The sequence below is a fragment of the Aspergillus brasiliensis genome, assembly GCF_001889945.1.
Source record: "Aspergillus brasiliensis CBS 101740 unplaced genomic scaffold ASPBRscaffold_2, whole genome shotgun sequence".
NCBI lineage: Eukaryota > Fungi > Ascomycota > Eurotiomycetes > Eurotiales > Aspergillaceae > Aspergillus > Aspergillus brasiliensis.
This window is the reverse complement of record NW_027137443.1, coordinates 234,099-258,542: the sequence shown is the minus strand read 5'-3', so window position 1 is coordinate 258,542 and position 24,444 is coordinate 234,099. Positions and strand designations below refer to the sequence as shown.

The window sequence follows — 24,444 nt, the reverse complement described above, 5'->3', positions numbered from 1 at the left end:
TGGAGTCGATGCTTCTGGATAGCATCAACAGTCATGGTTCAGTGGACAGCCTTACAGGACAGCTTCATTCAATTCTTGGTTTTGGAATGAACAACAAACCAGTTTCACTGTTGAGTTTCGCTGCAGCTGCCTTATAAAGTGACATGGTGCAGGAGGGGGTTAAGGTACACTACAATATGAAACCAAGCGGGAATCCAGATATATTATTGCGGCACCTCTTTTGACGCCTAATCCGGATCCAACCTTCACACATACGGCAATGAAAAGCGTACCAATGGCCTTTTGGAGTCTTGGACATCCTTGTCGGAGCTGAAACAGGGAGGGATTCGGCTCAGTTCTGGGTGATTGACACACTGAAACGTCCTAAGACCCCGCATTCCACTGTCCGTCATGTGTTTTGACGTGATCAGCTCTCTTCTTTCCCCCTCGAATGTGGCAATGAGCAGCAGCAGCAGCAGTAGTAGTAGGTCTGTCTGATGATCTGTCTTTCTTTTGATCAGTTTGACTGGATCGGCGCATATCTGGAGAGGTATATTTACTGAACACTCCCGTCTGCCAACAGTATATAATACTACTACTAGTTAGAGCTACAACTGTCATGATTCCGAAATATATGTTAGTTACTATAGTTATAGAAGTGAATACGTCAAATCCCTCTCATGGGATCAATGGAAACTGGAATGCAAGGGATGAGGATCTTTTGTTGCAAAGGAATGGCCACCCAAGTGAAATTACTCAAGATGTGAAGTCATCGGCGGAACTCTTATGCAGGAACGCTGCCTGTCGTCTGTACTCCGGAGTTCTTACTGAGTAAACCGTGCCACATCCCTCGAGGATCTGTCATGACATACAGCAAGCTAGTCAACCATGGCGGTAAGGTAATCGTGTGGGGGGTCAGACTACAGGCTACTATGAATATATTTCTCACTTTTCTTCTTTAAACCCAATATTCCTGCAGCTACTGCTACTTACAGGAACTTGTGCAACGCGGTACCTGACCCAGAGTATTCTCGGGTCGGCCTGGATGCTTGCGGTCCCTGCCCGGAAGACGCGGAATGCCCCTCGTGCCATATCGTACCGGATAGCTTGGAATTCTAACCCATACAAAATCGCCTCACTAGGGGATTCAGGATTATCCATATCACAATTATCACCGTGATACCCTGGTTCTGTACTTCACTCATAGACCAATCACGTGATGATCCCGACACCTGAGGCATATGTTTCCCACCCGCCACTGCCCTGCGCCGTATCTGCAACGATTTCCGGCACCGCCTTGCCAGAGCTCCGGTGCAACAATTAAGACTCCAATAATCTGGGCTCAAATCCCTTTCTGTCTCCTTCTGCTCTGCACATACTAGCGGTGTCTGAGGATTAATTGTCTTATAAGATTCTTCTAGGATGAATTAAATGAACATTTTTACCAGATAATATCACGCTTGCCCGAACCCATACGCGCCCGACCGGACTCGCGTTTTATCGTGATTTTACGGTCGGCTTCCGATAAACGATCAATGTTCCTTACTTTCCGAGTCTGAATCGAGAACTGTCCTCACGAACAATGGCAGACGATCATGAAAGCCCCTCCTCTGCGCAGGACGCGCCAGTCGAGTCGCTCATTCAGGGGCGTGCGAAGCGAAGCACCGCCGGCCTTCATATGTCAGCCCTCCTGGACGCCGCTGCAGATGATGACCTTGCCCTTTTGTTCGAGGAAGTGGAGGATGACAACGAGTTTGCGATAGATGTGGAGGAAGAAGGGGGGGAAGAGGATGATATGCGCTTTGAGTCTTCCTCAGATGATGAAGATGATCAAGGCCCTGAGTCCCGAGCTGACGACATGGAGGGGGAACAACAAATACAGAAGGAGGAGCGACAAGAGAAGAAAAAGCGAAGAGCGCGAGAAGACCTTCGATTCAAGATAGCCAGCAAGAAGGTGAAAATCGATCCTACCGCTGTGTCTACAGTGTCTGCTCCTCGCCCCAAGAAGAAGTCAGAACGTATCTCATGGATCCCCACGCCGGAAGAAGGGCCCACGCGATCATCCTCACGTCGTCAGACTATGCAGAACAAGGAACTTACGCATGCACGCCTGAAGGACAGCGAAGAGAAGCGTATCCGCCTTATTGCCACAATGGAGGAAGCAGCGAAGAGGAAAGCTCAGTTCAAGCCGAAGGAGATGACGCAAGCCGAGCGTCTTGCAGAAGCTGAAAGGGTGGAGAGGCATAACAGCAAAAGTCTTAACCGATGGGAGGAAATGGAAAAGAGGAAGGCTGAGGAAAGACGAGCGAAGATCGAAGCCCTTCAGAACCGCCGTCTTGAAGGCCCGGTCATGTCGTACTGGAGTGGCATAGCAACCTGGGTTAATGGTCGCTTAACGCGCATTGGCAAAGTTGACGTAACGCCCAAACCAGAGAAGGAGGATAATACACGCAAGAAAAGCAAGAAGACGGACAAAGAAAGCAAAAATGTGATAGAGCAAAAGACGACCGAGGATCCTACTGTTGCTGGTTCTGCCACGTCGCAAACAGCCCCTCCTGCCACCCAGACTGAGGGTTCGACGCTACCACAAACATCCGGCGACGAACCTGCAAAGCCGAACCAAGACCCTGAACAGCAACAAACAAGCTCTGAACCCAGTCAAACCAATGGCGCAATATCCCAAGAGAAACCCGCTGATACACCAGTGGAGGCACCCACTGATACGCCAATGAAGGAACCCACCCCCTCTATTGTGAACACAGAGGCTCCTGCTGCTGATCCGGTACAGCCTGCCACAACTGCAGGCAACGGCGAGTCAGCTTCAGCTACAGAAGCAGCGCCAGACGCAGGCTCATCTAAAGTCGAAGATGAAAAGAAAGAGGAAGCTACCGAGATCAAGGCTCCAGATGCAGCTCCGGAAGAGGGCAAGTCAGACGATAAGCCAGATGTACCACCAAAAGACGAGCCCATACACACAGCTGAAGCTCAACAGCCCACGTCGCAGGAGTCTGGCGAGAAGCCTACGCTGGAATCCGAACAGCAGCCTGACCAAGGTCCACCATCCGCGGCCGCAAAGCCCGATGATGCATCGAAGGAAACAGTTCCTGAACCAGCCGCAGCCGCTGAATCCGTGTCTGAGCCTGCCACGGTGCAGCAGGAGCTATCTCCTACCACAGCAGCACCAGATGCCACTACCGCCCCCTCGCAGACTAACCCGCAAAAGGAGACGTCCAGTTCAACACAACCGGGCCAAGAGGCTCCAGATGTGCCTAAAGACCAGCCAGCTGTTGTGAATGAGGAAACTCCACAGCCGCAGGTTCCAGAGGTACCTCCAGTCATCGAGCAAACAGGACGAAGCCTTACGGTGTTGGAGAACTTTGATGACAAGACCGCCCAAAGTCGCGAGTTCAGTATCTACTTCAACGCCAAGAAACCTCCTAGGCTAACCAGTATGCAATGCACCTATTACCCCACTGCACGCATGAACACATTGGACATACTAACAGTATAAAACAGAAATTTCTTCATCCCTCTGCGTTATTACATCACTTCCCTCGCGCTATCGGGATCCCGAGACCTCCCTACCCTTCGCAAACTCATATGCTTACAATGAGATTCGGCATACGGTGGCACAAAAGTACAGTTGGAGCCCGATGTTGGGATGCTACGTTGGCCCTGTCGGAGTTGCTGCGCGAGGAGTACCGGCGCGGTTCCTCGGCGGCCCCGAAGCAAAAGAGGAAGTCAAAGAGGGCGGAAAGGACGACAAAGGCGCTAGCAACGAGACTACTACCAGTAATGATAAGCCAGAGAAAGAGAACGAAGCAAAGACTTCCGTCGGGGAGGCTCCTGCTCCATCTACATCCAGCCCTTCAGCTACAGCTACAGCTACAGCTGCACCCGCATCTGCACTAACACCCACACCCGTTGCAGCTACCGCGGGCGATCCAATGGATGTCGATAAATGATTGCCCCCTTTCCAGGCTTGCGGAGTGGTGACTACTATTCTGTTGCTTCGGCGTGTTTATGTTTCTATGTCAGAGATACCCAATTCACTATTACATCTACCACAATCATCTCTAATCCGATGGCTACAAGCATATCATACGTAATATCACAGACGAATTGTAAAGTAATCATTATGCACATCGGGCAAAGTCGACTAGTAAATATACCGACTCTCTATGAAGTACCTAGAACCGAAACTCATTTGCCGCATGCACGCCATACCAGATCACACACACGGAACCTCCTCCTACAATAGAAAACAGATAAAGCAACGAACCACAGCCCCACAGATAAAGAAAATACCTCAATGGAGTACAGTATGGTAGTACGTAGTTGAATTGCAATCCAGCCCGAAATGTCCGTGCCAATTGGCACACGACATCCAAGAGACAGACTAAACTACTACTGGAGAGACAAGCAGGCTAGTCTACTTTTAGGGGGTGGATGCATGTGGTTCTGCTAGTCGTAACAGATGGTACCGGAATAATCCATGTGTAATCAACCCGTCACAGGATGGTAACTAATGATGGGATTTGCGTGCTGTCGTATATATCAAATGCGGGTTTGAATTAATGCCTTGTTGCCTTTTGTCAATTGAGCTTCTATACCCTTTCGAAATTAAATCAAGACTATAAATACACTCCCTCATCACATCTAATCATCTTTAACAAGCAACCTGATACCTTTACTCCCCTCCTTGGTAGCGGGGATGAACATATCAGCCGCGAAATCCACATCCTCATTGGACGTCTCAAACAGCTCCATCGTCCCTCCTGTTATTCCCCCCGTCTCGTCCTTTGTGCGGCCGTATAGTCTAAAAATCCTCGAGACACAAATATATAGTTCCGCATAGGCCAAATTAATCCCCACACATTGTCTCGAGCCCTTGGTAAAAGACACAAGATACTTGTTCAATCTTCTCCCCTCTTTATCGGCCTCGATCCATCGTTCTGGGCGGAATTGGCTTGGTTCCGGAAAGATGGCAGGGTCATTGTGCACGAAGACAGAGTTCATACTCATCGGAGTCCCCGGCGGGATCACCCAGTCCTTCTTGCGTTTTTCGTCGTGGAAGACCAGCGCCTCGTCGGGTGAGATGCGGGCCAGGCGGCCAACAACACCATAAGATAGACGTAGACCTTCTTTTATTACGGCAGTGAGGTAGGGAAGTTGTTCCAGCACCTCAATCCCGACGGGTGTCATAGGATCCGAGATAGAAGTGATCAATTCGGCACGAAGACGAGAAAGTGTGTCCGGTTGCTTCAACAGGAAGTATGTGATCACTGAGAGTGCCCAGGCTGTGGTTTCAGTGCCCGCACCCACGACTATTTTAGCTTCCTGAGCAAGCCGCTCGACACTTTTCTCGGAGGTTGGGAGATTCGGGTTTGCAAGTAGGTCATGGAAGATGGTTGCTTGTTTCTCTCCATTGGATTTACCGGCGTCGTTAACGATCTGGTGTACTTGGGCTAGATTGTCGCTGGCGAAGGACTATTGTTCCTGAATTAGCGAACAGTTCTCTCAAGCTTCTGACAAGAGAAATATAAGGGCTATGGTAATACCTGTTCGTCCTCAAGCACTGTTGCAATACTTTCGTTTATCGTGCAGTTAGCCTCAAGCGTCTAGGAATAGAGGAGCAATCAATCAATCTTACGTTGGATTAAACCACGATACGATCCACGGCGGAACAACCTGGCCAACATGAATGAGCCAGTGGAAATGCTTCATCCAATGCACAACTTTGCTGGCAGCAAGCAGCGCCTCCTGAGCCGATGCACCAAAGTCGTCCTTTTGCAATCGCTCTCGCGAGCGGCTGAAACTGTACTCCATAATGACATCTGCGACTATCATTAGTTTGAATATATGAAGCGGAACTTTCTGCTCATACCGTTGGTAAACGCCGCGTAGGCCATATCCACACGGACCGGCTTGCCAGTATTCTTAAAGCTTTCCAATCGCCTCAGGAGGATGTCGACCTTCCCCCAAATAACAGGCTGCAAGCGTCGGACGCTTGCTTTTGAAAAGAAGGGGTTCAAAGCAGAGCGACGCATGCGATGTAAATCATGGCCTATTGAAGATATAGTCGAGTAGGGAGTCCCGAACTGCTGACTGTAGTGAAGAGTCTTATTTCTCTTCTTACTCCCTGGTGCATATACTTCATCATAGAAGGTTGATGATTCTATATGAAGTTCCTCGGGATTGATGCGAACAATCGGGCCCTATGGTATTTGTTGGCAGATGTGGGGGGTTTACTTGGAATTTGTATTTCTCTAGTAGTGACACTTACATATTGCTTATGCATATCCCTAATCTTGAAGATATACCGGCCACCACATATTGCATCATAATAGAATTCATAACTCGAGCGTCCAGTCAGCATCACTATTCTCACTACAGAGTCCATGTTCCATGTTTTATGAACTCACAACCAAGTAACAGCTGCCAATGGTGGCCCTGGGAAAGCTGCAATGGGGCTGAGGTACAAACGATACACTATACAGGCTACTTGGTAGGCAAGAAACGCAGTAAGAACGGGAGCCACGGAGAAGGGACTGAGCTCCTCGACAAAAGCCATTTCTTAAATATTAACACTTTAGGAAAGATTGTCGAACCATTTGTATGTTCAGAAAATGTTGGTGAGAAAGAGGAGGGATGAGAAAGGCACATGATGGCTGGGGGTGAGGAGCTAAAATTCTTCAAGTGCTTTAAAGGTTAGCCTTTCTGCACCATTTTTTTTTATAGTGGGGAATTATTGACTTAGGACCAATGTTTACGATCATCGATACTAGTCTTTTGAAGAGGCCAGCAAGTACTAATAAGGCTCTCCTAGTTAGCCACTTGGTATTATCTTTGTGTACTTTGTCACTAGCGGTATTCCGCTACCGGTCCAACCTACCTACCTACCTACCAGAGGACTATATCAGCAAGGAACTGCTAGCACCTACTGTGAACAGCTTTCCGATGAGTCCTTTTCATGCAATGTTTCACATGTCTGAGACCCGAGAACCCGATCGAAAGATGATCGCGTTCGCTTCGGGCAATCGTGGCGGGGTGAAGGCCCGTCTGATTGCTTCCGTGCATCATTAGCAGAAGGAGAACGAACCTCTTCTCTGAAAGAGCTGCCGTGCAAGACTTCGGGTGAAGCCTATTTGGGGAAGGTCGTTTCATCACGGTGAGATAAAGGCATAGATGATTGGCTTTTGTCATATAGAATTCAGTGGAGGAACGACAATCCTTGCCGAAAGGAGGCCATGCAAGATCTCGAGTGGGGCTTGTGGGAGAATTAGGGAGAATTGATAGCCACTTCGAAGTTCGGTACTCGACGTGTGGATCATGATTCCGGCACAGAGGTTACTCTAGCAGTTTAGCTACGCCCAGGTGGTCCTACTCCTGTCCCTAAAGGCCAATAATCATGTTCTTAACTTCGTATGAGTCTCTCGGCCCACAAGTTCGAGACTTTTCTAGTCAGGATCTTCCTCAATTGTTTCTTCTAGTTTAGGGATCCTTCCTATACGTAATGTAACGGATGAGTTGCTCTCTATCCCCCTTGAATAATAGGATTTTCTTTTTACACAGGTACTAGCGGAGTTTAGCTGTGCCGGTGATGATAATACCACGTTCTAGAGACAAATAGGGTAGAAGTGGAGAAGGGATCAAACTGTAGATACGTATAGGAAACAAATGAAGAAAAAATACATTTCCTATAAATAGGGGGAAAATTAAAGGATAATTGACAATCAACTAGAAAATGGTAAAGACTGAAGGTCGGGCTGTCCCTATAACTGTTGACTCCCCCACAGAGTTAAAGTCTGCCTGAATACGTGCCTGTCCTTTGCCAACAACCCCAGAGTCTCTTGACTCATTGCATTGCTGTCGGAGAATAATCTTGTAATATCTGGACCAGAAAGACTCACCAGCTCACACAATGCCATCATATCGACAACCTTCCGCCCTCCCTTCGGACAACGAAGTTGCGAAGAAAGACATTCCAACAAAAGCCATCCGGTCATTTGTAACAGCACTAGGCTGTGACTTTGGTCGATTCCCCATCCCTAAAGACCAAGCTTTAATCCACGCTGCTGAGAATGCCATCCGCGAGCATGTCCCTTCCGAGACACATCGCCAGATGCTCATCAAAAGGCTACCAGTCGGCCTGGGCGTTGCCAATTATGCATACACTACCTACCCGTTCGACGTTCGACTGTTCATCGGACTTTACACCACCCTATTCACATACATTGATGACGCAGAAACCCCGGGTATCATGTCTAATCTGGAACGTTTCGCCATGAACTTCGGTCTAGGTGCCTCACATTCAGACCCCAACCTTGACTATATGGCACATCTACTAGCCGTAGAATTGCCGAAGCTGTGGGGCCCATTCACATCCTCGTGCATAATCAAGGCAACAATGGACCTGCTCTCTGGCTGTATGCTTGAAAGTTATTTCCCCTCCGGCTTTGATCATCTCGCTCGCGGGTTCCCCTCATACTTGCGCAACAAAACGGGTGCCTCGGAGGTGTATGCGTTCTTCATCTTCCCGGAGTCACTCTTCCCGGAGTCTGAGTTCCTGGGATCATATGTGCACATAATCGGTGGAACCATAGAGGTGACCAATGCTGTCAATGATATTATATCATATTACAAAGAATCGGTGATAGGGGACGAGATGAACGGCCGGATTGTCAGTGAAGCCAACGTACAAATGCGGCAGCCCGTCGATGTCTTGCTGGAGGTGTGTAGGGATGCAGGTACAATGCATGAGCATATCAAGCAAAAGCTCGGAGAGGCTGATGAACGGCTGCTACGGGCGTATTGTTCTTTTGTTGACGGTTTGTCGGCTTTCCATGTCCTTAGTGAACGCTATAGGCTGTCTGAGATCGGGATCACGATCAAGGACGGCTGGCTTGTTTGCTAGTATGGTAGCCATACTCTGTATTTGTGTTTTGTGTTTGGTATCCGTCATTAGAATTTCATGTTCAGACTCATGCATTTAGACAGTCAGTTGGTTCGTTAGAATATTATAGATAGCGTTCATTCACATGTCCAAATACTAGTGTGTTTTACCTGTATATTGACTCAGGAAATGGAGTGAACAGCTCTGTTGATGTTGTAAGCTGTCACTATGGCCTATGGTTTTATAGCCGAAAGACGAAGTTGGTCACTTAGCAGTGTCACATGTCTGTGTAATACTAGCCTCCAGACAAGACCGTCAGAGAGGGCCTGTCGATATAGCAGGCACAGTTTGCGATTGTTTGTTGTTGCACGGAAACTACTACGTCTCAACTGCCCACTAAACGCCCACTGAACAATACTACCGGGCATGTCTCAATACGAAGACTTTGTTATTATGGTAAATATACAGGAAATATACCGCAACGGAATATTATTAATCCGCCTGTGCCTTGCTATCCGGTCTTCCTATGATTTGACAGAAAAACGAAACACCGACACAGTAAGCTTTATCTATATGCCAACCCCTCTTTCGAGTCCGTGGGTTCTGATCAGCCTCCAATGCTAATTAAACTTCTTGTCCTTGACTCGAACATGGCTAACTTGCAGGAAGTTGCGGTGTAGAAACTCTGAATGTTGGAGGCTGCGTTTAAACATCCTTCAGAATTGCATTCAGCCAGTCGTTGTTTTCGATAAGTGAGATGAGAGGAATTGCATGAGTGTTCGCGTGCAAGTGGGATGTCTACTTCCATCTACCCCGATGCAGTAATCCCGCATGTGACTGTTAGTGACAAGATAAGGGGAAACGTGCGATAGGTCTCTTCACTTGGTCTTGATCAAGGCAAAGGCGACGATCGTATGCTGTGAGTATTGTTCGGCTATCCGGCTTGATACAATTCGCACGGATGACCCGTGAAACGTGCATTTGTTAGGTAGAGTAGATACATCATTGTACAGGCTTCGGAGGGGGACACAACGTTTTGCCCCGCATGTTAAGTAGTAGTATTCTACGGGGCCATGGGAGCACAGAATGCAAGAGGCCAAATTAGACAGACAATTGGACTTGCAATAGACGTGTACGCAATGTGGGGACATAGGATTAGAATCTTCACACCCATTCTAGACAATCATCGAGAGAAGACGTCAGCTGAAAGGACCTGCCTGGCCTTGAGGGGAGAGAATGGGCGATCCTTTTTTTCTGTTGATACCTACTAGTAGTAGTAGTCCACACTCACCGCTACGGTCGAGACATTTAACGTATATGTGTGTGCCTATCGAATTATGGAGCCCTAGATCCAGAATATTCAGTTTCAATGGTGATGTGTAGCAGTAAAGCCGAAAAGGGGGACGATCCCTGGAACGAGTGGGTGGGAATCCCCATCCGTCATCGAGTTAGTCACATCCAATCTCAACGTCGGATGTATAAATATTTGCTAATGGATGAAGAAGTTTGATCCACAGGACGATCGAGAACGTGTCATTTCTATCATTTTCTACATATGCAGAATACATTATTCACCAGTTAACTACTACCTACTAAACCAGCTACCTGCCAATTGTCTCCGGATACTAATTGGTCTGCACTAGTCTGCCGCTGTTGTTGCTGGTCGGTCTGTGACAGTGCCCCACTCTTATTGATCCCATCCTCAGTAGCATCATAGACTGATTTGAACGTTGCAGTCACTGATGGCATGATAGTAGTAGATCTTTGTTTGAACTTTGAACATCTGCTGCCGTGTGGGACTACCGAAATATGGATGGAATATTTCTGTTTCGCCCCAGGAAATTGTCTCATCTATTTCTGTCTATCACGGCGTTGCTTCGCCTCACGACGGTAGCCACCTGAGCAGGCCACTTTCGGCTCGGCCATTGCTTTTTTGCTGCCTAGTTCCTCCCTTTCTCCTCTTTTGCCTCTCGAGATTACAGACTAGTGAAGAAAAAGTAAAACTACTCGAGGCATTTATGGCGTCACACAATATATGCCACCCCGAAACGTGAGAAAGCCATAGAATTGTTCTGGGTCGGCATTTCCTTGTTTGTTAGCCAAGGTTATGCCTCCCTGGCGTCCAGTTCCGAATCACTGATCCCGCACTGCCATAGGGCTCACTCATTGGATCTAACGGCGGGTGATCCTGCCGCACAGATCCAACTAGGGGGGGCGGACACTGCAGAAAAGGACTGAGCTCTGGAAGGAGAAACAGTCCATGTGTAAGCCTGTACATTTAGCATTGGTTGGTTCCCCTTGTGTCCGGCCACCAAGGCACTGTCTAGACCAGCAGATGTGGAGCTGGGGTGTTTTACAGCTGACGCTCCGTATTGACGATGGGTGCCCGATTCGAGGTGACAAACTGGGCTGGTCGGCAGTGATGATCAGACCTCAGAGCCCCGCGTAGCAGAGATCCAGCCAAGCCAAGACGACGACATGTCATTCGGAGGAGACGAATGGTTGAGGACCTGGCAGTTGTTCCTTCACCCGATAAGCGTGGTTCGGTCGGTTAAGAGAAAAATAGAGATCGGAATCTCAAGGAAAGCCAAATGGGAATTGGAGGGGCAATGGAAAGGGCTTTTATCGTTCCGGTCTCTGCACACAAAGTGGACGCGGTCATGGTTACCTTATCGCGATGGTACCCCGCCTGGGACATAAAAGACCCCCCGAACACTAGTAGTTAGAGCACTGCAGTACTTCACTTAACGCACGAGCACCATATAAGAACAACAAGAGGAATCAACGGATTCGGAGAGGACTCAGAATTTTCTTGTGTGCTTCGTCTTCCATCCGCAATACACTCTCCACCGGATCCAGAGTCACAGCTAAATATAGCCAGTCCACAAGAAGAAGTCAAAAAGTCGTTCCGGCGGAGCATTGCAACGTTCCCCAGTCATATACTCCGTACGCGGAGTGGATTAGGTCATCTGTGGGTGGTGAGGTAAGCCGAATCTGTTGTGTGCTTTCCTCATTCAGAAGGGACGATTGCGCGTTGTGCCGCCTGCCTCAGGCAGACACGGCAGTTCCGGCAGTCTAGAACTCCCCTTCCCCAGCCCATTCATGGCGTGACTCAATGGAGTCTCGCCTTCCCTCCCGGGCCTGACGTGCTCGGGCGTCACCCAGGGTGGTCACGGTAACTAAGTGATGGGGATGTGAAAAAGAGACCAAGGCTAACCTAATCCCCCCCTGTAGGTGGAACGGAGTTCTAGAATCTCTGTTGCTTGAGTCGGTTTTCCGGCTCTGGTTATATCTATCTGGCCGTTCGCTTTCTCTGCCTTTGGTGTTCTTATCGTGAGACGCAAACAGCCTTGGATCTTTCGACTGCCACAACGGGAAGACCTCTTCGGACTACTCTTAGGTATTCTTATACAATTGATTTTACCGCCCCGGTGCCTATAATCTGGCGATTCCTTCGGTATCCCTCTTTCAGTATCGTCTAGTTATTCTCCGAGCGATTTTTTCGTTTTCCAATCGGCTGCACGATACCATCACCGCCGGTCAATAATCCACTTACTCCCGCCCTTTTCGGTATCAGGCTTATTGCACGTGCGGTGTACCTTGGAGAAGACGGGGCACAGGTTTATAAGAAAGGGGGAAAACTAAGAAAATAACAAAGAGTGATTTTATCGCAGAAAGGGGGGAGAAAACAGAGCACTGCCATTCTTTTGGTATGTATGTTCTCCTACCTAGCTATATTTATCCTTTTTTTTTTTTCTTTCGTTTGTCGATTACCAGTTTGTTACTTTGTTATCCCTTATCTCTCCCCACTCAGAGGCCGGTGATAACGCTCAGCCGGCCACCAACGTCTAGTACTACTGCCTACTAGTGAGACTGGTTTCATTTGTGACCTATCTGACCATTCTGGTGCCACAGCAGATACACACAGAGCAGGAAAGAAAAAAAAGCTTATCGTTGTTACTGTCATTACAAAGAATTTGGAGTTCGCCCGCTACATATTTGCCTCATTGCCAGGGTTTCCTCAAAAATAAGAAACCACGCAGGCTTGTATTTCCTTGCCATTTCGCTCAATACATCTGGCACATGCCATTTCGGCTGAACGAGGCATTATTACGAAACTATATCATCCAGTACTACTGTGCGAGGCCATTGGTCCAACCAATTGTGCAGTTGGATCCCTGCTAGACGCAAATCCCTCATAGTTACTTTCTGACCCCATAGGGGCAAGCTCTCGTGCTCCACAACTGACGCGGTTCGGCGCAAGGTACCATCGCCGAATTCTTTCTAGATAGATGGTTTTTATTTTGGTCCAGTGTCATATTTATACTTAACCAGCTCCTCACCGCCATCCATGACTCAAAGCAATAACCACCATCGCCGCACTCCCTCGGGCTCCAATGTCCCTAAGCTGAGGAACTCTCGCCCAGCTTTACATCGGAGAGGCACATCCTTTGTCAACCACTCCATATCCAAACTAGGCTCGGGACAGGTCACCAAGCAGTTGGAGTTGGAGGACGACCGGCCGCCCGAGATGGCCGCTAGCTTTCTCAATTTTTGGTATGTGTTATGTTATCTCCTAGTAGCTCTCTGCCTGCTCCCCAGCATAGTTGCTTTTTGCCAATCCTCGCACATCGCCGTTAACCCTGCCGCTTATTCCCCTTGCATATCGAATGATTCGCTTATCTTCAGGATCGAAGCTAATTGATCTTCAGCGCCATGTGCGAAAAGCAGATAACTGTGCCTGACAATTCCTTATTATACTGTAGCGAAAGGTATGAGACTCCTTATCGCTCCACAACCTTGATATATGCACAGCCTCCACTGTTGGTTTAAATTCCAACAAGTTCCCCTAGCCCTTCCTTTGTGTCGTTGCTCTCTCTTTTCCTTTCAATCTTTTTTCCCCCTATTTCTCTAACACATAGTCTCTCCAGCTGTCGTCGCAAAGACTCTCACAAACCGCTTTCGGCTTCCTTCTCCTCGAACTCCTCCATGTCTTCCTCAACCACTCCACCTGCCTCTCCTCCTATGTCTCCTCGAATGATTGTAGCACCCATGACTCCCACAAAAGGTGCTGCCAGATGCTCCATCTCCAGGATACCCAGTGAATGGAATGATTTCAAGACGGATCAGGATCCCTCCGAATGGAAGCCAGTGATACCTACGGGATCCGGTGCAAGTTCTTTGGCATCATCGGAAGCTTGGAACTATCTGTCCCAATTTCACCGTGAGGACTCTATGATGCCTGTCCGTCGCCCTCGGTTTGATCACCGCAGTTCGACGAGCCTGTCGGCTCTCTGGAGTGCCACCGGGCCTGTCCCGCCGCTGATGCATACTCCATCCACAGCTGCATCGTCAGTGAGTAGCAATGGGTCGGACTATATGGGCTACGTGCATGACTCGGCTTATCGCCCACTGCCCCCGAGGCACAAGCCCCAAATTTCGGGTTGCTCAAGCGCCGTGAAAGGGCTCGATTTGGTGGTGCCTCACGTGCATGTGACTGCGGAAGATGCCCCTGCCATCAATATCTCCAACGATGGGTCGATATTTCCCGCTAGCAGTGCGCTATGGGATGAGAAGCCCATTGAAAAGACCCCTACTTTAAAGACGGCCATGGGTTCAGCGAACGCCGACATATCTGCCCGTTCCCTGGAGGAGATTTCATGACCATACCGTTGCGATTCTGACGCGCTCCTAATCGACTGAGGTCACATATCTTATTTGGAATTGCGAGAGCTCAGATGCTGTGCATATGGGTCATGGAGAGGGCTAGCCTCAAGCATGATTTTAATTTTCTTCGATCTTTTGTTTTCAGTCATTTTGGTAATATGCAAATATTGAGCGGGGACAACACACCAGATGCATTAGAGTCAGCATGAAGAATACGAAGCGATGGATGATAGGCGTGGAAATGGCACCTTCCTTTTGAACATTGAGCACACAGCGGATGCTTTTGAACAGATTCTTAATACCACACGGGCTTTGGGCATATGTATAGACGAGCGGGTTATTTTATATACTAGAACCAAACAAGACTCAGTTGTTTTGGGACCAACTACTTATCAACTTGGGATCTACCATCAACCTGACCCAGGAGTATCTGTAATCGGTATCCGGTAGTGCAAGGCTAGAGCCGGATTTTCCGTAGCGTTGCATAGATGACTAATATCATACATGTTGATGATGTAACATGTTATGCATTCGACGAGTGGTAACTATGTAACAGCCAAAAAAAAAGAGTGAATAGTTACTTGCAGCTCCCCATTACTTAACATAAGCCAGACAGAAAGCTTGACTGGAACATAAGATACAACATAATGCCACGCAGGTCATACAATCTCAGGAATGTTATATAATGCAGCGCGCATAAAGGAGCCATTTGCCCACATCCTCTCTGCACCGCAGTTGAATCCTCAGATATCTACTATAACATAGCTTTTTGAACCATACCAGTAATAAACAAACTCCTTTTCGTAGATACGCTCCATTTGTGATAACGAATTCTCTAATCTCCGTTATATATACGAAGTGCATTTGGTGTCTTCCATAATTGCCAAATTTTGGTGGCAAAAGAGCAAGGAAGGAAGAGTTGGGAAAGAGGTTAGCAAAGCACTGAAGCCATTCATGTATCTATCTGCAGGGTGCCTTGCAACTGGTATATTCTCTGGTACTGGTTACTTATATTTTGTGGATCCAGAAGTGTCATGTTCTAGCAATGACTAGATCTTTAATCCAATGTCGGTCTCCTTCATTTTTTCCATGTCAGCTAATGGCCTGCTTTGAAGGATCAACTCTAGAGATTAATAGTCTGGCTACCTAGTAAATGCTTTGGCATTATAGTATTATTTGGGAGCTTGAACCCAAGTACCAGAGCTTAGTAGACGACTACACTGTGGACACAGATTCTGCCCTTCTCTTGATATTTGCGATCCTTGAAACCTCATATAGGCAGCTTGAAGCGAGCCTCATATAAAGTCTCGTAAACAAAGCAGGTTTATTTGTCAACGACCAACAACGAGCTTGATACAGAAATAACGTACCAAGGTTGGTTTGGCGAGCTTTCCTGGGACGGGCAAGCACATTTGCCCTGGCAGCCGGAAATCATTTCCATCCATCCCCCATCAACTGAATTTACGAGCGTCCCGTAGTTTCTTTCCTTCCTTCCTGTCATCAGCCTGTTATCAAAGTTTGCGTTCCTTGACCATCATAAAGATGATCAGGAAGGTTTCTCGTCCTTTGCATCTCGTTTGTTCAACTGTCTCTGTCTCTGTCTCTGTCCATCAACTCGGTCCACCTCAGGAATTTTACCTTCTGCTCCCCTAGCTTCTTACCAGACCTCCCTGTTTTGGACCCAGGCCGTCCTCATCGGTGAAGAGCTAGGTCTTCGAGAATTTTCACCTCTCTTGTCAATACGCGTGGACCGAGGTACTTATTATGCCTCATGATGTCGCAACGCGGTCTGCTCTGGTGCGCCTATATAGGCTGGTCGGACTCATTGCAGGCTAGAACGTGGCTATGATGAAACCAGAACACTTTAATCTCTCTTATTGCAGTGAAGAGACCATATCTGATGTGTCTGGGCATGAAACAGCCTAGACTAATCATAGTTAAGTATGAAGATGCTCGAAGACTACGCCGAACCCTGAAGGCTACAGAGCGCCCGGCCACGATTGAGTGCCTTTCGACGGATATGCGTGGCATTACCTGCGGAATTGGACGCTATGATCAGTACGTCTATCCTGTCTTCAAGCCTATTTTTATGTTGATCTTGTCTAACCTAGCGCTGACGAGATTCGGGAGAAACCCCAGACCAGATGTGCCAGCTTCCACTTCGCCTTCGAACGGCTTACTTCGGCAGACCCAATCACCTACGACTTCGACAATACAAGATACTGGAAATACCTTGGATGCCATATCTGCAGCTGTATGTCTGTGGGGTCTTACTCCGTCAGATCTGAAGGCTGGTTACACAAATTGATCCACCCGGCCGGGTCTGTCCCATGGTCGGCAATGACAGGAACAAATGCAACTGTGCCGCATGTTCCTGATGAACAAGACACTTGGTCAAGTTACAGCCCAGGCATAAGGAACGATGCATATAATTTGAAAGAAAACTATGCGACGGTTGGCTAAAGATTTTACTTTTTGGTACAACGCAACAGCACCTTATTAATGCGAACCACGACGTTGCTCAGAGGGCAGCTTACCCTTCTTATAGCCCCAAATATGGCGATCGGTCGAGGTTCAGAACTTCTGTTCACAGACACAAGGGGCTTATGTCGATATTATTACCCGCCAAAGAAAAGAGGACGGTTTAGCGTTTGATAAAAGCCAAAGTTCGAACTGGTACCGGTGAACGACTTTGCTTGGACACGATAGCAGCGCGCGACTTATTCGATGTCAGCACTGGGTTCTGACGAGCTTGGAAACAATACAGTGCGGAGTGAACGAGAAGGTGCTTGGCTAAATGCGTCCCGGAAGCACATCTTTTGATGTGACTAGGGCTGCGTTTATGTCATTCTGCCATTGAAACTTGATCGAAAGGGCACCAAATCAAAGAGCTAGGGTGTCTGACGTCCAGGCATGCTGCAACCGACATGTGCCCGCGTGATACAAGCCAAAACAGGCCATGAAAATCAGCCTGCAGAGAAATTAACTCTGATTGTGCATGGTTTGATAGCGTCTGTGCGTGTATGTAGCGGGCGCAGCGTGCCATCTGAGGGCCACTGGCAGTCAATGTCATTTGATGGTCTCGGCTACCTAACGCACGCGCTACTCTTCCAACTATGAGCCCCCGAGTCGAGAACACCCTAAGTCTGCGGACCACCTGCCGGATCCCCTCCCACTGCACGTCTCTTAGACTTGAAACATCTTCGTTCTCAAAGTCGGAAATGATACACGTTCTACAAGCAGGAATCGACTTATCGACTTATGACAAACTCTCGACACAGCACATTGCAACTATTGTACATGCCCAGGAACCGGATCATTGATACTTCTCGAAGCACGGCACAAGAAACCAAATAATCTCTAATGGATAAAACAACGACCGATCCGGGACATAAAGTGGTGGAAATGTTCGTTAATCTTATTTATCGTCGCCAATAATGTCATCAGGAAGAATGTCATCAGGGAGACTGTCCGCAAAGCCACCCGTATTATCACTACTGAGGCAGCATATGTAGCAACCCAACTGTGCTTGCCACTATTATAACAGTCAATGAGGTTTTTTTTATGCCTAGCATCCAAGGATGTGCTTACCTCCGGCTTGCTGCAGGGGAGATCCGAACGCTTAGGGAGGCATTCGCCCGTGCAGAATTTGTTTCCAGTGTCAACGCCTTGGGAGCCAGTCTGAGCATAGACATGAGATGCGAGGAGGGCGAAAGCCGTAACGAAAAGACCGGTAAGCTGCATCTTGCTAGTTGAATAAATGAGTGGCAGTCTGAAAACGAAGGAGTGGACACCGCGCAAGTTCGGCAAGAGGACAAGAAACTAAGCAAGCAATATTGTTATGCAGGCAATCAATTACACGGAGTCAGCGAAAGGTAACTTGCTTTATAAGTGCTCCATTTCCCCCTGCTATCAGCGACGCAAGGGGGACCAATTTGCACTTGATATCCCCTGTCGCGTCCCCATACTACAAGCTAGGAAACAAGGCCCAAAGAATGTTGCTCTCCTACGAGTACGAATTCCAGGACTACAAGCTTTGGTATGCTTTCAATCAGGAAGCGGGACCAGAGCGTATTAAGGTGTCAACAACATTGAGTATTGTCTTGTTTGCTCGAGAAGTAAACCTGATCTCCCATTAATCATCGTCATGATCCTGGGAAATGCCTCAGAACACGCCTACTAACCCCTCAAGTAGAAATACAGATTCTGCCAATAACTGAATAGAATATGAGGGTGTCCCCACGCCGCCTAGTTACTCACAGTCTGTCCCACATTCCCAGCGGAAGGGCTCACACGCGTTATGCATCGGAGCATACTATACTTACAGGGATAAATTATCCGAAGCAAGGGAATTAACAGAATACTTACAGTAGAAATCCTACTACCCTTCGGAGAAAGGTACTGCAATCACAAGGTTATGTAATGTTGTCAGAAATTATGCTTAAACTGTGTCTTTTATTTCTTGCATCTATTTAACTAGTTATGGAAATTATCACTGACTAATTACGCAGTGCAGGTGGAACTGCAGAGTATGTGAAGTGTGCACAAGTGCAATGTGGAAAATTATGCCAATTATTCATTGACATAACAGATATAATAAGGTGTGTTTTTGATTGTCACAATTTGTAGGATGAGTTTCGAGTCACCCGACAGGACATGACACGAGATATACAGAGCAGACCTCGTCCTCGCTAATATGTGAAGAAAAATTAGTCTTCCTGTCAACGTGTTCAGACCCCTCGAGCTATTCCAATAAAGGTAAAGTACTTTCTTCACGGCAAAAATCACCAGACTATGTATCTGTAAACCCATTTCCACAGACCATCTCATCCACACACGAAATAGTGTGACGAGGGAAATGGAAGGGGTGGCCCACAAAACCTGACATGGTAAGGTGAGGATATTGCGCAAGTCATCTCACGCCTGAGGAGTTGTAGACCAGGTACAGACAGGTGGCTAGTATCCGCAGGGACTTCTTCAGCGATGTAAGGATCGGCTCGGATGTGCTTCATCCAGTTTGATTGATGACTTGCATATGCAAGCTTTATCAGATACGTTTCTTGGGTAATACCACCCGTGGAGGACCCTGCATAAGAGAGGCTAGTTCGGATATATCCGAAGCCTGTACGGAGTCCTGAGAGGACGGACATACAGTAGCATGAGACGGCATAAACTCCTCCGTAGGCTACTGATCTGAGCCTTAATAAATGGGCTGCCAGATTCCATTTGTGGCACGGAAACATTTTCCGGAGGACAGGCCATGGTAGCAGGCTCACGGAATGGTGCCAGCACATCTGGCTGCGACTGGGCCGCAGAGTTCCGCCTTGAGACATGGTTCAGTAGAAGGTCCGACGACTTTACAACGACCGGAGTCGAGTAGATATCTGTTTTTTTTTTGCTGTTGTTTTCATCGCTCTTCACTATCGTCAGAACAGTAGACAATGACCAGTCGGTCTAGAGAGCCTTTTCTTGAGAATGGCCCTTTCCACTCGAGCACTGCAATTTGTGACCAACTCTTGGTTTCCTCACTACTCCCGATAAATACGCGGAAGAGCGCTTTCACCCGTATACTTTGGATGCCACCCGCATTGATTCACAGAGCGAGGTTTGTTGTTGACTGTTAGAAATTGCACCTTCTGGATTGCGAGTTCTCATAGCATGTTCAAAACCTGCTAACGAAGTGAAGTCGACATGACGAGTCTTCATCCATACAAGTCATGCTTTGCATCGTCTCATTCGCTAAGTCAATAAAAGATGTCAGATGCGGAAAGTCCGCCGGCATTGCGAAGACAGCACTGATCTTTTGAGCCATGGGGTAGAACCGATGCAAACTTCTCACACTTATCTGTCACAGCATGCCCCTTGAGTGTTTGTAAGCGTTCCTAGAATGCATGACCTTGTTTTCCTCGCGTTCGGGAGATGACTTCGGAGGTGTCCAATAGTTGCCCAATGAGGATTCCTGGATGTATTTTCCTTCGCTAATGGGCACTCACCTTGGCGCTAGAAACCACCGGTTCGTCTGGTTGCTGCTGCCCTTGCCCTGCTCACTCCGTACCCCCTTTTCTCTCCAGGTAGGTGTTCCTCATCTCATTCAGGTTTTATGATTGCGTCTTCTAAATTGCCAGTGCCTAACCTGAAGCAGTATCCGCGATTGTGTTGGATTTACTAGAGAGACTGAAAACCGATGGGTAAGCGGAGACTCTTTCACCTTCGACACAGATTTCTGGCTTCTGCAAAACTTTGCGCTTGCAGAGACAATACTGGGCGTAAGCTCGCTTTTTGCATGTGGTTTCGTCAGAGCCGGAATATCGTCTTCTACAGTTTGCTCTTACCTCTACTTCCGAGACAACTTATCCCACGCCCACAATAGCCAGTATCCTCATGGCGGGCGATGGGACTTTTCGTCGTTGCAAATCCGGATAATTCCCAGAAGTGGAGCAAGCCAGTTTTCCATACCATCTTCCCAACGCCTACAGCAGCATGCCCGCCTGTAGGGCATCAGAAAGGACTTTGGCAGGTCTAGATAATCTGTAATGTCGGACCTAGTGCCTTCAATGGATGTCTTGTTCACCGAGATGTTGGCATTCATACCGGACAAGGCAGGTCTAACTGCGAACCAGCACATTTTTTCTCGCTGTTGTCAGTATTAATCCAATCATGCCAAACTCGATAGACTGCACCACATCCAGCATTCGATAAGTGGTGTCTTTGCCCTATACTGGTGCGCGGAACATAGAAGCCAGCCTTGGTTGTACGGATCCAATTCAAGATGTCGCACATGGCACTTTTGATGGAAGCGTATCGGACGGAGTTGTACATTGACAGTCCAGACGTCCATGCTAACCGCACTAGTTCCCGTGACGTAACCCAACATTTGACAGCATATTCATTCGCTGATCCAACACATGAACATGATCGACAATTGCAATACGAACGAGAGCACTTTTCCGAAGTTGCACAACAGGCGGTAGACATATAAAGTGATGTCCTGAGCACCACGTGTATATACGCGGACTTTCAACAAAAGCTATTGATCTGGTAGGCGCTTGAGCTCATCGAGATGGAACGATCGAAAATTGACGCTAGATCTGCCCGACAAGTCGAGCCAAACTACAAAGCTTGGCGCTCATTCGAACAAGGGCCCCTACCACGCATGAAAGTTCAACAGAAGCAATGGCCGATATCGAAATGTTTTCGAGATGATGCGGCATACTTTCCTGACGCGCATTACGAGCATACCAGAACGATTGGGTGCTCGCGAAAACGAGCCGAGGTGCCATCACTGTGCTTTAAGCCTAACGATTGGAAACTAAATCACCCTGTCGCTTCCTGTGGTGTTCCTTTTCATTTGTCGCCGGAGCGCCTTGGGCTTGACCGAAAGGCACATCTTGGATCTCGGTATTCATAATGACGGGAGCAAGACTTGAGTTCTCAAAGGAGACATCTTATATGTGAAACTGGCTCACAAATCTGGAGAGTACCTTGAATTTCCTTGACACACTCGCCGTCACTGGATATGCCAAGCGAAGCGAGGCAGGTTCCCGTAAACTCGACCACGTCTGTAAGCAGACCCTCCGAGAACTAACAAATCAGGTATGCCGTGAGTTTGTGCCACACCGAGAATTTGCCAAGATATACCAGAGTAGCCAAACCCGATGATGTGTATGTGTTTTGATACCGTTGCTGTGCATGTGTTTCCACCGAAGACAAACTATCGCCGTTCTCTTTATGTTGACAACCAAACGCAATGCGGGACCGCCGAGACTCTAGATGACGTGATCTTGACGATACCGAACTTTGAATCGAATCGAATTCTCATTGTCGTTGCACGATGATTTTCGAGGAACTTGTCGCGATCAATGCGAGGTCAGGAGGCGATAGTGGATCACGGCAGGCACGATTTCACTTGATCCTTGTCATCAGTATGCAGGTCTGCGAGAGAGGAAACAGTTGACGTGACGTCTGTTCCATGAATGTCAGTTCATAACTTCCACAGAAGCAAGCTCTTTTGCCAGGCCGTGAAGTATTTCCACAAGTCAACGGGGCTAATGGCCACAAAAGCGGGTTGCGGCTGCCCGCTGTCCTGGAGCCAGGGCTGCTGCATCGCAAAGAATTCTCACTTTTGGTATATGATACTGTAGGTATAAAGTATCAACTTTGAAAAGACCAGACAGTCTCGGAGAGAAAAAGAAGAGAGGGAAGGGCAATGATTCGGTTGACGTATAGTCACGGTACCAGATGTTCCAGCGTGCACTACGATGTTTCCCGAATGGCGGCGGAGACGAGAGTAAACGAGGATTGGCTGGGAGATTTCTCCGCGAGCACAGTACCAAAGGTTCCCCAAACCAACTAACAGGCCTAACCTGACAATGCTCTGTGTTGCGGGTAGCTTTATTCCATGGTTCTTGACTGGCCCGCTCGGCGAAATGTGCCTGCGGATAACAAAGTCGCCCACAAAATGGTCACATATGGTGCTGGACTGATGGGGTGCCATCGAGAGAGCAACCGTGCCAGTCAGGACAGCGCAGTGATGATCCTTTCTTGCCTCTGCCTCTTCAATAACGTCCTATGGCTCCGCAAGGGCCTGTGATCGATCTGCTGAACACCCTAATAAACTGACTCTTGGCCAATAGTTAATCCCTGTTCGCGTGGCTTAGGTCAGAGGATGGACGCTTCCCCCTTCCCAACCCGACAGCTGTCTCTTCCTAGCCTCAGCTATCTCCTCTTCTTAATTCCACCATTAAGCGGAAGATCTTGTTGGGCCATTGGGCGGCAATACCCAAGTGCGTGGTCAACCACTGCATCGACAGCCTGGGCATAGCTTGCCTCCACTGCTAACGTGGCTAAGCACTTGCAATCAAGACGCACTCATATTACGGCGTACACCTGTCACCAGATCGACGGATTTCCTTGTCTTGTGGGGCACGGTTCAGCCTGGACCTTCCTCGATATCAGTCGCCAACTTCCCTTCTCTAATCTGATCCTTATCGTTCCTGCAACATTATAATATACACTCCACCATCGAGCAGGTGTCTCAACGTAAAAACAGACGAGGGGCATTTCCACAGCTTGGGATTTGAGACTCCCGCCTCCGCGGACACCAGGATGAGACAGGAAAACACTGGCTCGTCACAAAACGGCGATCCCAGGTAGGTACCTTACCCTTAAGGACTTTGTTTATCTCGCTCGTATCCGCTTGACAGTATCGGTTGACTGTTTGATTGCCAATAGTCGCCGCAACCAGAGCAGTCAAAGCGCGCGCCTCGAGCCTCCAGACGACTCTTCTCAAACATCTGACCGACTCGCCGAGGAACTGGTTTATTACCGAAGTTTTCTTGAACAGTTATTAGGATTAGTGCGCAATGGAGATCAGGATACTGTCAACCAGATGGTTTCCATGATTCGTTCGGATGCATCTCACCAGCAAATTCTGGCAGCCTTGTCTGAAAATTCCGCCAACGATGGCCAGGCAGCCCATGGGGCCCGTGGTCGAAATAATCACAACCCGAACTGAACATGTCCAACTCTGTTGTTCCTCCCATACCCAGCAGATTGTTGGATTGACGCATAATTGTTTGACAAGGTCTTCACAAGGTGTCCTGGTCCCCTTTGAACGCAGATGAGGGTGGTGGGATACAGCTAGACGAGTTATTCGTATATCTTTCTGTCTAGTATCATATTAGTCGGCTCGTTCAAGACAAGGAAAGTCTACCTATCTATCGTCTCACAAATCATTCCAGAGAGAGCCACCACCGGCAGCTGAAATAACTGCCGTGTGCTGAGAGAACGTTGTGTACGATCCTTAAGACCAGCAGAGTCTCGCACCAGGTACCGTGTTGCAATCCGGCCCTTGTTGCACCGGTCTTTATCAGTTAGCATACTGTATTCCTAGAGGGGCCGTG

At 48.1% G+C, this 24,444-nt stretch overlaps 9 protein-coding genes across 9 annotated transcripts; 6 read left to right on the top strand and 3 right to left on the bottom strand.

The window, feature by feature from the left end:
• Positions 1–1,561: 1,561 nt before the first annotated feature.
• Positions 1,562–3,944, top strand: ASPBRDRAFT_191713 (putative signal transducer; the record flags this gene model as incomplete). The annotated part of the gene is made up of 2 exons (XM_067620396.1): positions 1,562–3,428; positions 3,496–3,944. 2 exons carry the CDS (start codon positions 1,562–1,564, stop codon positions 3,942–3,944), a joined length of 2,316 nt encoding a protein of 771 aa, XP_067482732.1.
• A 623-nt stretch (positions 3,945–4,567) lies between these two features.
• Positions 4,568–6,553, bottom strand: ASPBRDRAFT_71642 (cytochrome P450; the record flags this gene model as incomplete). The annotated part of the gene is made up of 6 exons (XM_067629137.1): positions 4,568–5,469; positions 5,541–5,568; positions 5,633–5,816; positions 5,867–6,197; positions 6,266–6,338; positions 6,405–6,553. The coding sequence occupies 6 exons, from the start codon at positions 6,551–6,553 to the stop codon at positions 4,639–4,641; spliced, it is 1,596 nt and encodes a 531-aa protein (XP_067482731.1). The 3' UTR covers positions 4,568–4,638.
• A 95-nt stretch (positions 6,554–6,648) lies between these two features.
• ASPBRDRAFT_371292 (uncharacterized protein) lies at positions 6,649–7,252 on the top strand. Its single transcript, XM_067623663.1, has one exon. It carries the CDS (start codon positions 6,745–6,747, stop codon positions 7,063–7,065), a length of 321 nt encoding a protein of 106 aa, XP_067482730.1. The 5' UTR covers positions 6,649–6,744; the 3' UTR covers positions 7,066–7,252.
• Positions 7,253–7,903: 651 nt separating this feature from the next.
• Positions 7,904–8,896, top strand: ASPBRDRAFT_191711 (uncharacterized protein; the record flags this gene model as incomplete). Its single annotated transcript, XM_067620395.1, has 1 exon — positions 7,904–8,896. One exon carries the CDS (start codon positions 7,904–7,906, stop codon positions 8,894–8,896), a length of 993 nt encoding a protein of 330 aa, XP_067482729.1.
• A 1,830-nt stretch (positions 8,897–10,726) lies between these two features.
• Positions 10,727–13,094, bottom strand: ASPBRDRAFT_51229 (uncharacterized protein; the record flags this gene model as incomplete). Its single annotated transcript, XM_067626691.1, has 10 exons — positions 10,727–10,792; positions 11,013–11,063; positions 11,152–11,218; positions 11,308–11,385; positions 11,544–11,564; positions 11,826–11,922; positions 12,022–12,238; positions 12,300–12,353; positions 12,432–12,453; positions 13,090–13,094. The coding sequence occupies 10 exons, from the start codon at positions 13,092–13,094 to the stop codon at positions 10,727–10,729; spliced, it is 678 nt and encodes a 225-aa protein (XP_067482728.1).
• Positions 13,095–13,226: 132 nt separating this feature from the next.
• On the top strand, positions 13,227–14,539 carry ASPBRDRAFT_117242 (uncharacterized protein; the record flags this gene model as incomplete). Its single annotated transcript, XM_067617069.1, has 3 exons — positions 13,227–13,432; positions 13,588–13,647; positions 13,807–14,539. The coding sequence occupies 3 exons, from the start codon at positions 13,227–13,229 to the stop codon at positions 14,537–14,539; spliced, it is 999 nt and encodes a 332-aa protein (XP_067482727.1).
• Positions 14,540–17,960: 3,421 nt separating this feature from the next.
• ASPBRDRAFT_191709 (uncharacterized protein) lies at positions 17,961–18,286 on the bottom strand (the record flags this gene model as incomplete). Its single annotated transcript, XM_067620394.1, has 2 exons — positions 17,961–18,077; positions 18,134–18,286. 2 exons carry the CDS (start codon positions 18,284–18,286, stop codon positions 17,961–17,963), a joined length of 270 nt encoding a protein of 89 aa, XP_067482726.1.
• Positions 18,287–21,409: 3,123 nt separating this feature from the next.
• ASPBRDRAFT_370769 (uncharacterized protein) lies at positions 21,410–22,044 on the top strand. The gene has a single exon (XM_067623650.1). It carries the CDS (start codon positions 21,603–21,605, stop codon positions 21,948–21,950), a length of 348 nt encoding a protein of 115 aa, XP_067482725.1. The 5' UTR covers positions 21,410–21,602; the 3' UTR covers positions 21,951–22,044.
• A 1,265-nt stretch (positions 22,045–23,309) lies between these two features.
• On the top strand, positions 23,310–24,256 carry ASPBRDRAFT_370536 (uncharacterized protein). Its single transcript, XM_067623644.1, has 3 exons — positions 23,310–23,325; positions 23,391–23,691; positions 23,774–24,256. Exons 2-3 carry the CDS (start codon positions 23,648–23,650, stop codon positions 24,054–24,056), a joined length of 327 nt encoding a protein of 108 aa, XP_067482724.1. The 5' UTR covers positions 23,310–23,325; positions 23,391–23,647; the 3' UTR covers positions 24,057–24,256.
• The last annotated feature ends 188 nt before the right edge of the window (positions 24,257–24,444 follow it).

What these genes read in the sequence shown, in the direction of transcription:
- ASPBRDRAFT_371292 (XM_067623663.1), top strand. Translation starts at nt 6,745, where the DNA reads ATGTTTACGATCATCGATACTAGTCTTTTGAAGAGGCCAGCAAGTACT.
- ASPBRDRAFT_370769 (XM_067623650.1), top strand. Translation starts at nt 21,603, where the DNA reads ATGGAACGATCGAAAATTGACGCTAGATCTGCCCGACAAGTCGAGCCA.
- ASPBRDRAFT_370536 (XM_067623644.1), top strand. Translation starts at nt 23,648, where the DNA reads ATGAGACAGGAAAACACTGGCTCGTCACAAAACGGCGATCCCAG. An exon ending in TCACAAAACGGCGATCCCAG is followed by an intron (nt 23,692 to 23,773) that starts GTAGGTACCTTA and finishes GATTGCCAATAG; the next exon opens with TCGCCGCAACCAGAGCAGTC.